Raw genomic sequence first — 12,015 nt, forward strand, 5'->3', positions numbered from 1 at the left:
GCAACAACAGCGCAGCTGGCAATATCACATTAAACAACAACTCTACTGGTGTCAATGGGAGTCAAAGCAACAACAGCACAGCTGGGAACATCACATTAAACAACAACTCCTCAGGTGTCAACGGAAATCCAAACAACAACAGCGCAGCTGGAAACATCACATTAAACAACAACTCTACAGGTGTCAACAGCAATCCAAACAACAATAATACAGCTGGAAACATCACATTAAACAACAACTCTACTGGTTTCAATGGAAGTCCAAGCAACAACAGCGCAGCTGGCAACCTCACATTAAACAACAACTCTACTGGTTTAAATGGAAGTCCAAGCAACAACAGCGCAGCTGGCAATATCACATTAAACAACAACTCTACTGGTGTCAATGGGAGTCAAAGCAACAACAGCACAGCTGGCAACATCACATTAAACAACAACTCTTCAGGTGTCAACGGAAATCCAAACAACAACAGCGCAGCTGGAAACATCACATTAAACAACAACTCTACTGGTGTCAACAGCAATCCAAACAACAATAATACAGCTGGAAACATCACATTAAACAACAACTCTACTGGTTTCAACGGAAATCCAAACAACAACAAAACAGCTGGAAACACCACAATAAACAACAACTCTACTGGTTTCAATGGAAGTCCAAGCAACAACAGTGCAGCTGGGAACATCACATTAAACAACAACTCTACTGGTGTCAACAGCAATCCAAACAACAACAATACAGCTGGAAACATCACATTAAACAACAACTCTACTGGTTTCAATGGAAGTCCAAGCAACAACAGTGCAGCTGGGAACATCACATTAAACAACAACTCTACTGGTGTCAACAGCAATCCAAACAACAATACAGCTGGAAACATCACATTAAACAACAACTCTACTGGTTTCAACGGAAATCCAAACAACAACAATACAGCTGGAAACATCACATTAAACAACAACTCTACAGGTGTCAACGGCAAGCCAAACAACAACAATACAGCTGGAAACATCACAATAAACAACAATTCTACTGGTTTCAATGGAAGTCCAAGCAACAACAGTGCAGCTGGGAACATCACATTAAACAACAACTCTACTGGTTTCAACGGAAATCCAAACAACAATAATACAGCTGGAAACATCACAATAAACAACAACTCTACAGGTGTCAACGGCAAGCCAAACAACAACAATACAGCTGGAAACATCACATTAAACAACAACTCTACAGGTGTCAACGGCAAGCCAAACAACAACAATACAGCTGGAAACATCACATTAAACCACAACTCTACTGGTGTCAACAGCAATCCAAACAACAATACAGCTGGAAACATCACATTAAACAACAACTCTACTGGTGTCAACAGCAAGCCAAACAACAACAATACAGCTGGAAACATCACAATAAACAACAACTCAACAGGTGTCAACAACAAGCCAAACAGCAACAATACAGCTGGTAACATCACATTAAACAGTAACTCTACTGGTGTCAATAGCAAGCCAAATAACAGCAGTGCAGCTGGCAATGTCACATCAACCAGCAACTCTGGTAGCAGCAATATTGTATCCAGCACCACTACTAGCAGTAACCTTGCAGTCAGCAAATCTGTTAGCAGCAGCATGTCAACCAGCAAGACAGTGACACAACTGAGCACAACTGTTGCCAGCAGCAGTACCACCACAAGTACTTCTCTTGGCTTGGATCCTGTGCAGCCTGTGTCTGTGAGTGTGTTTAAATTTAAGTTTTCAGTAATGTTGGTTTGGTTTTTACATCTGCTGCCTTAAAATAACAAGTCTTCAATTCATGCTTAAAATGTCATTATGTTCTGCTTTGTATTGTCCAACAGACCCCTATATCAAGAGCTAACTGCACAGTAGATCGAGCGTGTTTCGCCGTTCCTGCTGCTTGCAACCCAGCCGTGTCAGGCTCCTGCCTGTTTTTTTCCTCCAGACGTGTTGGGTCTACTGACAACATGATCTTTGAGCAAAGTGGTTCATCTGCAGGCTACATCGCAACAGCACTTGCAACTAGCAATCAAACGGTAAGCAAATTAACTGTTATTGCAAAAGACATGGTGAAGATCAATGCATCAAATGATTTTAATTATGTTGTTTTCACAGGGATACAGTGCCACATCATTTGTATGTGCCAACAACAATGGTAAAACAAGGTTATTCCTTGCAGTTCTGAATAATGGTGCACTTCTAACCCAAAACAACACAGTAAGTTATTCTATGAAATCAACAAATGAATGAACGTGATCCATCAGCACTTAGAAGTGGAGGTCTTGATAGCATGTATTTCTCTACAGTCCAGCTTTGGTGACTTTTCCGGATCAGTCGTTGACAGCACCATCCGTTGCATCTTCACTGTGAAGACCATCAGCAGCTTAGTTCGTGCTACCACCCCAAATTACTATGTGACCCTGTTCACTGGAAACTACACAAATGGTATAGATGTCTGGAGACGAAAAACAGAAAAAAAATGTTACTTTTATTTCTCACATAACCATTTTTAAAATCTTCTTGGCCTCTTGTCATTTTCTGTAGGTGTTCTGGGGACACCTACAATAAAAATGACTTCCAACCAGGCACTGGACTTGAGTAATCCCAATAGCACCAATAGTGGGGTCTCAAGCACTTACAGCGCCACCAGCAGCCAATTTGTACATCAAGGTAATATTCTACACTGTCCATCTTACCATCAATATCCTTAACCCTGGAATGAGTCGAACTGAAAAAATAAATGTGTTAAATTTACTGTACCTCTGTTTTTTTGCAGGTTTTTGGATCATTTTCTGTATCTTACTGTCTGATTTTCTGTGAAAGAGTCCTGTGAAATCAAATTCCTTAAAATAGATACAAAATTTACAGTTATTGTCAATGTTTGCACATTAAAGACATGTGGACAGTTATCTTATTCGACTGTTTACTACCATGGGAAAGTGTTCAGCAATTCAGAAAAGCATTAAATGGGAAATCCGCACAAAACAAGTTGGTTTTGAATGAGACAGCTGCTTTGCCCTTGCCATTGGGCAGTCAACTATTTATTGTTTATGCATTTGAAATGTATTGTGTTTAAGAAATAAAAATAAAACACATTCTGCCTTATATTCCAGTTTACACCTTTCTGTCAAACCACACCACAAGGGATGTAAAGGAATATGACATTTATTAAAGTCATACTAAAAAAATGGACCAACTGATCAGTTGAATCACACAATGTTCAATATTAACTCCTGGTTGTCGACACCTGCCGAGGCCAGTATGTGATTGTTGGTGGTTGATAGGTGGTTTCATTCATAAATAGTCACTATAAGCCAGCCGACACTCAGTCATTGAATTCATTAATTGATGAGACACATCACCCTGCAACTCACTTCTACTCACTTTCAGCACGTCTCCTCCTCTCAGCTCCCTGACCGGCATCTCGCCCCACTAGCTCATCTAAGACACTCTTCTAATTTCTACTGGGTGCCATCTCAGGTCATGAACACTGGATGGTGTTCCATTTAGTGTATTTCATTTTATGTATTGTAAAGGTGAGATTCCCTCCCCATTTCATGCTAATTCACATTTGGGTTCATTGTGACTTTCATGCCCTTTGCCACTGCTTTACCTCAGATCCCATCCTCTACCACCCAGATCCAACCTAGAAGTACATGCAACAAATATGGGTGCTGGCACCATCTTGTCTCAATGCGTTATGGACCACAAGCTTCATCTATGCTGCTTTATCTCCAGGAAATGCAATCCCACTCAGCAGTGTTACGGTGTAGGGGACTGTGAACTGCTGGCAGACAAGTGGGCACTGGACAAATGGTTGCAGGGCTGCATAATACCATTCCTGGTCTGGACTGATCATCAGAATTTCATCTCTGTCAAACATGCCAAATTTCTCCCCAACAAGCAAGGTGGGCCACCCTCTTCAACCAATTCATTTCATATCGACCTGGCAGTAAAAAAACCCAAGTAGATGTACTATCCTTTCAGCATGACCTTGACTTTGCCACCTCCACCCCTGAAGCCATCTTACTTACTTAGTAAATTGCTGGGTCCTCTTTGCTGTGGTCTGAAGGACCAGGTTCGAGCCACTCAAACTTTAGACCCAGCACCAGCAGCCATACCCATCGGTCGCCTATATGTGCCCAGGTCTTACTGCACAGAGGTTCTTCAAAGCAAACACTCCACCCCTTTCAGATTATCCTGGTTCCTGCTGCCTAATTGGTTCCTCTGGTTATAAACCAACGGCCAGGCTGAGAGGGCCAACTAACAGCTGGGGTGGTTACAACCAGCACTCCCAGTCCCACTACCTCATCTGGGCCCATTTGAGGTATGCTATGGCTACCAACGGCCTCTACTCCAACACCATGAATCAGAGGTTAATGTCAGTTATGCCCGGGACTTGGTTCGCAGATGTCGGGCTTGGTCCACCATCACTGTGGCCAACCAGGGTTCCACTCCCACCATCTGGTACCCTTCGGGTCACTTGGTCCACATCAGGGTTCATGTCTGGCTGGCAACACAGCATCTTATCTGCCTTTTCTGCATTCCGCTATTGCATTAACCCAGTGACCTTCCATCACTCCGGGTCCATCCTGGCTTGCATTTGAAGCCCTTCTTCAGCCCTACCTTACCCACTGGGAATGCTACAGTCATGAAGACTGTTTCTGGTTTCTGATCGCTTCATTCTGAACCCCTCTGTTTTTTGCAGACTATTGTCGCCAGGCCCCCTCTGTTCCAGGACCGTCCGGCACCCAGCCGTGAAATTGCCCTCCCCCTGAACGGGCTACATCGGGCTACCTCTGTATGATCCTCATCGGTCCGCATGTCCCATTTGACGCTTCCTGCTCTGCTCCCTGCAGCAAAAAAAAAAAAAAAAAAACTGGACTCAGGGGCCTCTGTCTGTGGGTCAGGGACCTCCACCTCAACACCACCTGAGGGATGAGAAGAGGGTAGAAAGGGGCAACATACAGACACCACACACACACACACACACACACACACAGACAAAATAGAGGGTCTTCTGGCTCAATCTCCGGGACCTCCTCAGGAGGCACAGCCAGGAACACGGGAGACATGACCCTCTGGTAAACAGTCAATGCTGTGTCCCACAGCATATGGTGTTCCTGCATGGGATTGTGGCTGGTGCTGTTTGTGTTGGTGGGGCAGGGTCTGTCAATGGCTCAGGTTGTGGCTGATCAAACTCTGCCCTGAACAGCTCCAGGATGGGGGGTGCCAACCCGGTATGTTCCGCCCAACAGATTGTGTCGTCATTGCTCCCATTGTCATCTGTGTCCTCCCAGTCCACGGGGAGGCTTTGCAGCAGAGTGTTCCTGGCTTGACATCGCAAAGATCGTGGGGGTCGCGTCCTCTGTGCTGGATGCCCACGTTACCTACTTGCTGCTGCTAACGTCCCTGTCCCTCACTCTGCCCACACACCCGCAGACCTTGGCATTTCTGTGTTTCATGGCTCGACCCCCGTATCAACGGAAGAAAACCGCTCAACCAGTTTGCGGGGGTCATACGCTCGCCGCGGCATGTCATGACGCAACAGAACCCAATCCCCAAGCCGTCCGTCCTGCACTTCACGGTGATGCCTGTCTGGCACAAAAGAGGGGAGCTCTTCTCGGTTACTCTCCTCTGCTTCTTACTTCTATGCACCTTGTTAGGGCTGCGACGAGGATGACATGTTAGGGTTATAGTTAGGGTTATGTGCAACTGGGATTTATTCACAACAAAGGAAAAATAGGCACGAGGTCCAAAACTGGGCAAACAACAAAGGAACAAACAGAAACAAACCAGCAGGCGTGTGGCAATTGCCAGAACTGAAAACAAATACACAATTAGGTCGAATGGTCCACTTTAATATATCAGCATTGGTCTGCGGCCCAACAGGTCCTCATAACAGGACTCCAGCCATAATCAGGTGCACCTGTCCATGGCTGGAGCCCTGTTGTCAAGCTGATTGGTGCAAGGTGTGCCCCAGTTGCACCCAGCCATGACACAAGTCCTCCAGTGTTGTGTAGTAACTGTGTTTGTCGCTCATGTCAAGGGTTGTCCGTTGGTCAAGTGTTTATAGTCAATTTCTTAAATGGACCAATCAGCCGCCATCAACACAAACACGTGGACACGCAGGTCAACAGTTGATCCGTAACACCGGCTTGCACACACTTACAACATGCTTTCATGTTACCATCAATGAAGTGATCAGATCAGGTTCACTTGGACTCAAACCATAAATACAATCATTTTATTTTTCATTTTATTTTTCTTGCATAAATCAGACTATAACAAAGTTACAACTTAGTGTAAGTATTCTCTAAAGAGGAAGGTCTTAAACTACCTTTTCAAAATATTCAGCGACTGTGCTGTTCTGACCATGAAGGGAAGAGACAGAGAACAGGGAAGAGACAGAGAAGGCCAAGACAGAGAACTGTCTAGATGAGTGTCTTCCTTGTACCTTCAGGGGTGGAAGGACCAGGCGAGCAGTACTGGAGGCTCGGAGAGTGTGAGGTGCAGTGTGAGGTGTAATAAGGGCTGTGAGGTAGGATGATGAAACTCCATGTTTGGCTTTGTAGGCCAGCATCAGTATTATGAATCTGATGCGGGAAGCCAGCTACTGGGAGCCAATGGAGGGAGCGTATTTGTGGGAGCCAATGAAGAAGCGAATTTGTCTTGCATTTTTAGTGATATAAAATGAAGGTTTTATTTTGCTTGGAATTCAGATGCAATTTCATACAATCAGATTCAGTTCTTACAATTCAAGTTCAGTTTGTGCAATTCAGATTCATATAAATTCAATTCAATTTCAGTTTCAACTGGCACAGTTTCAACTCTGCTGATAGTGAACACTGCTGAGTGTTTCATTTTGTGTATTTTGTGTTCATGTATTAAAGGTGAAATTCACCTCTCCACTTCACACTGCCCTGCAATTGGAATCACCACTCTTGCTACAATGTCTTTTGATGCTGTTTTTGCTGAACATCCTGACACAATCTACTCTAACATATGAATTGGACTCCAACATGTTGGAGTGTTAATTCAACTCTGGCAAAGTTGCTATGTGGGTAGGAATGTCATGTGAATGTGATGAATAGACTACAGCTGCAAAGGGAGTGCCTGGTAACAAAAAAGGGTTTTACAGAAATAATTACATTTAGAAACATAACATCAAATTTAGAAAACTAACTGTAATAAATGTCAAATTCACTCGAAAATTATGTTATTAAAGTTATGCACAATATATTGATAGGATATGACAGTAATTCAGTTCAATTACAAAGGATCTATTTACAAAATGGGTGTGTCATAACTGTTGTACTTTTTGAATAGAAATTACATGTATAGAATCAACAGAGGGTTAGAATGCCATATTACAGGTTTCTCTATGTCATATTCTTCCCTCCGCCCTCCAACTGCAAATGTATTAAAATGCAAAACACAGCAGAGGATGAGAACGTAGTCACAAAGAAGCCGTCCACATTGAGAAATTATCTACTGGAAATCTACTTTGGAGGAAATTACAAAAGCCAGCAGTAAGTATTTACATTAATGTTTAAAATATTCTAGCACAAAATGTTTCGATGTTTAATTGCTTTTATTGATTCATTTACATCATTTAGATTTCTAAAGCAATAGTTTACATCTCCAGTTAATAAAAACCTGTTATACCTTGTAAAGAACAAATTATTACATTTAATTCTCCACATTCATTACCAGTTAAATATTTTGAGAAATCAAACAAAAATTTAAAACTAAATCTAATTTGTATTTTTTCAGAAATGCACAAAAGGGTCATGGTTCACATGGTCATATTAATGTGCTGTGTGATGTTGGCAATAGAAAGCCAATCAATAAGTGGTAGCATTTCAAGCTCTGGCAACATAACATTAACCAGCAACTCTACAGGTGTCAACGTCAAGCCAATTAACAACAGTGCAGCTGGCAACATTACATTAAACAACAACTCTACAGCTGTCAAAAGCAAACCAAACAACAGTGCAGCTGGTAATATTACAATAAACAACATTTCTACAGGTGTCAACAGCAAACCAAACAACAACAGTACAGCTGGTAATATTACATTAAAAAGCAACATTACAGGTGTCAACAGCAAACTGAACAACAGCAGTTCATCTAGCAACATTACAATAAACAACAACTCTACAGGAGTCAACAGCAAATCAAACAACAACAGTGCAGCTGGCAACATTACATTAAAAAGCAACACTACAGGTGTCAACAGCAAACCGAACAATAACAGTTCATCTGGCAACATCACATTAAGCAACAACTCTACAGGTGTCAACATCAAGCCAATTAACAACAGCGCAGCAGGCAACATCACATTAAAAAGCAACTCTACAGGTGTCAACAGCAAAACGAACAACAACAGTGCAGCTGGCAACATTACATTAAAAAGCAACTCTACAGGTGTCAACAGCAAACCAAACAATAACAGTTCATCTGGCAACATCACATTAAACAACAACTCTTCTGGTGTCAACAGCAAGCCAAACAACAACAGCGCAGCTGGAAACATCACATCAAACAACAGCTCCACAGCAGTCAATGGCAGTCCAAACAACAACAGTGCAGCTGGAAACATCACATCAAACAACAACTCCACAGCTGTAAACGGCAGTCCAAACAACAACAGTGTAGCTGGCAATATCACATCAAACAACAACTTTACAAGCATCAATGGCAGTCCAAACAAAAACAATACAGCTGGAAACATCACATTAAACAACAACGCTACTGGTGTAAATGGCAGTCCAAACAACAACAATACAGCTGGCAACATCACATTAAACAACAACTCTACTGGTGTAAATGGCAGTCCAAACAAAAACAATACAGCTGGAAACATCACACTAAACAACAACTCTACTGGTGTAAATGGAAGTTCAAACAAAAACAATACAGCTGGCAACATCACAATAAACAACAACTCTACTGGTGTAAATGGCAGTCACAACAACAACAATACAGCTGGAAACATCACATCAAACAACAACTTTACAAGTATCGATGGCATTCCAAACAAAAACTATACAGCTGGAAACATCACATTAAACAACAACCCTACTGGTGTAAATGGCAGTCCAAACAACAACAATACAGCTGGCAACATCACATTAAACAACAACTCTTCTGGTGTCAACGGCAAGCCAAACAACAACAACTCTACTGGTGTAAATGGCAGTACAATCAACAACAGTGCAGCTGGCAACATCACAGTAAACAACAACTCTTCTGGTGTCAACAGCAAGCCAAACAACAACAGCGTAGCTGGCAACATCACAATAAACAACAACTCTTCTGTTGTCAATGGCAAGCCAAACAACAACAGTGCATCTGGCAACATCACATTAAACAACAACTCTACTGGTGTCAACGGCAGTCCAAAAAACAACAGCGCAGCTGGCAACATCACATTAAACAGCAACTCTTCTGGTGTCAACGGCAAGCCAAACAACAGTGCATCTGGCAATATCACATTAAACAACAACTCTACTGGTGTAAATGGCAGTCCAATCAACAACAGTGCAGCTGGCAACATCACTTTAAGCAACAACTCTACTGGTGTAAATGGCAGTCCAAACCACAACAATACAGCTGGCAACATCACATTAAACAACAACTCTTCTGGTGTCAACGGCAAGCCAAACAACAACAGCGTAGCTGGCAACATCACAGTAAACAACAACTCTTCTGGTGTCAACGGCAAGCCAAACAACAACAGCGTAGCTGGCAACATCACAATAAACAACAACTCTTCTGTTGTCAATGGCAAGCCAAACAACAACAGTGCATCTGGCAATATCACATTAAACAACAACTCTACTGGTGTCAACGGCAGTCCAAAAAACAACAGCGCAGCTGGCAACATCACATTAAACAGCAACTCTTCTGGTGTCAACGGCAAGCCAAACAACAGTGCATCTGGCAATATCACATTAAACAACAACTCTACTGGTGTAAATGGCAGTCCAATCAACAACAGTGCAGCTGGCAACATCACATTAAACAGCAACTCTTCTGGTGTCAACGGCAAGCCAAACAACAGTGCATCTGGCAATATCACATTAAACAACAACTCTACTGGTGTAAATGGCAGTCCAATCAACAACAGTGCAGCTGGCAACATCACAGTAAACAACAACTCTTCTGGTGTCAACAGCAAGCCAAACAACAACAGTGTAGCTGGCAACATCACAATAAACAACAACTCTTCTGTTGTCAATGGCAAGCCAAACAACAACAGTGCATCTGGCAATATCACATTAAACAACAACTCTACTGGTGTCAACGGCAGTCCAAAAAACAACAGCGCAGCTGGCAACATCACTTTAAACAACAACTCTACTGGTGTCAACGGCAAGCCAAACAACAGTGCATCTGGCAATATCACATTAAACAACAACTCTACTGGTGTAAATGGCAGTCCAATCAACAACAGTGCAGCTGGCAACATCACATTAAACAACAACTCTACTGGTGTCAACGGCAAGCCAAACAACAGCGCAGCTGGCAATATCACATTAAACAACAACTCTACTGGTGTAAATGGCAGTCCAAACAACAACAGCGCAGCTGGCAACATCACATTAAACAACAACTCTTCTGGTGTCAACGGCAGTCTGAACAACAACAGTGCAACTGGCAATATCACATTAAACAACAACTCTACTGGTGTAAATGGCAGTCCAAACAACAACAGCGCAGCTGGCAACATCACATTAAACAACAACTCTTCTGGTGTCAACGGCAAGCCAAACAACAACGGTGCAACTGGAAACATCACAATAAACAACAACTCGACTGGATTCAACAACAATCCAAACAACAGTAGTGCAGTTGGCAATATCACATTAACTGGTAGCAGCAACAACGTAGCAAGCAACTCTGGTAGCAGCAACATTGTATCCAGCACCACTACTAGCAACAACATTGCAGTCAGCAAATCTGTTAGCAGCAGCATGTCAACTAGCAACTCTGTGACACAACTGAGCACAACTGTTGCCAGCAGCAGTACCACCACAAGCACTTCTCTTGGCTTGGATCCTGTGCAGCTTGTGTCTGTGAGTGTGTTTAAATGAATTTAAATTTGCTTCTAGGTATCCAAATTTTCAGCAATGTTGGTTTGGTTTTCACATCTGCCGCACTTAAAATGTCATTATGTTGTGCTTTGTATTGTCCAACAGACCCCTATATCAAGAGCTAACTGCACAGTAGATCGAGCGTGTTTCGCCGTTCCTGCTGCTTGCAACCCAGCCGTGTCAGGCTCTTGCCTGTTTTTTTCCTCCAGACGTGTTGGGTCTACTGACAACATGATCTTTGAGCAAAGTGGTTCATCTGCAGGCTACATCGCAACAGCACTTGCAACTAGCAATCAAACGGTAAGCAAATTAACTGTTATTGCAAAAGACATAGTGAAGATCAATGAATCTATTTTTTTTAATTATGTTGTTTTCACAGGGATACAGTGCCACATCATTTGTATGTGCCAACAACAATGGTAAAACAAGGTTATTCCTTGCAGTTCTGAATAATGGTGCACTTCTAACCCAAAACAACACAGTAAGTTATTCTATGAAATCAACAAATGAATGAACGTGATCCATCAGCACTTAGAAGTGGAGGTCTTGATAGCATGTATTTCTCTACAGTCCAGCTTTGGTGACTTTTCTGGATCAGTCGTTGACAGCACCATCCGTTGCATCTTCACTGTGAAGACCATCAGCAGCTTAGTTCGTGCTACCACCCCAAATTACTATGTGACCCTGTTCACTGGAAACTACACAAATGGTATAGATGTCTGGAGACGAAAAACAGAAAAAAAAAAAAATAATTATCTCTCACATAACAATTTTTAAACCTTCTTGGCCTCTTGTCTTTTTCTGTAGGTGTTCTGGGGACACCTACAATAAAAATGACTTCTAACCAAGCTCTCGACTTGAGTAATCCCAACAGCACCAATAGTGGGGTCTCAAGCACT

General features: G+C 42.5%; 2 protein-coding genes across 2 annotated transcripts; both read left to right on the plus strand.

Moving 5' to 3' along the window:
- The first annotated feature begins 1,770 nt into the window (after window positions 1-1,770).
- On the plus strand, window positions 1,771-4,821 carry LOC114787281 (uncharacterized). The gene is made up of 7 exons (XM_028975046.1): window positions 1,771-2,050; window positions 2,130-2,231; window positions 2,321-2,459; window positions 2,559-2,684; window positions 4,209-4,341; window positions 4,425-4,512; window positions 4,723-4,821. Exons 1-7 carry the CDS (start codon window positions 1,982-1,984, stop codon window positions 4,819-4,821), a joined length of 756 nt encoding a protein of 251 aa, XP_028830879.1. The 5' UTR covers window positions 1,771-1,981.
- A 2,631-nt stretch (window positions 4,822-7,452) lies between these two features.
- Window positions 7,453-11,343, plus strand: LOC114787438 (uncharacterized protein DDB_G0283357-like). Its single transcript, XM_028975060.1, has 3 exons — window positions 7,453-7,546; window positions 7,791-8,806; window positions 11,326-11,343. The coding sequence occupies exons 2-3, from the start codon at window positions 7,793-7,795 to the stop codon at window positions 11,341-11,343; spliced, it is 1,032 nt and encodes a 343-aa protein (XP_028830893.1). The 5' UTR covers window positions 7,453-7,546; window positions 7,791-7,792.
- The last annotated feature ends 672 nt before the right edge of the window (window positions 11,344-12,015 follow it).

This window comes from Denticeps clupeoides, chromosome 1 (genome assembly GCF_900700375.1).
Source record: "Denticeps clupeoides chromosome 1, fDenClu1.1, whole genome shotgun sequence".
NCBI classification, from domain to species: domain Eukaryota; kingdom Metazoa; phylum Chordata; class Actinopteri; order Clupeiformes; family Denticipitidae; genus Denticeps; species Denticeps clupeoides.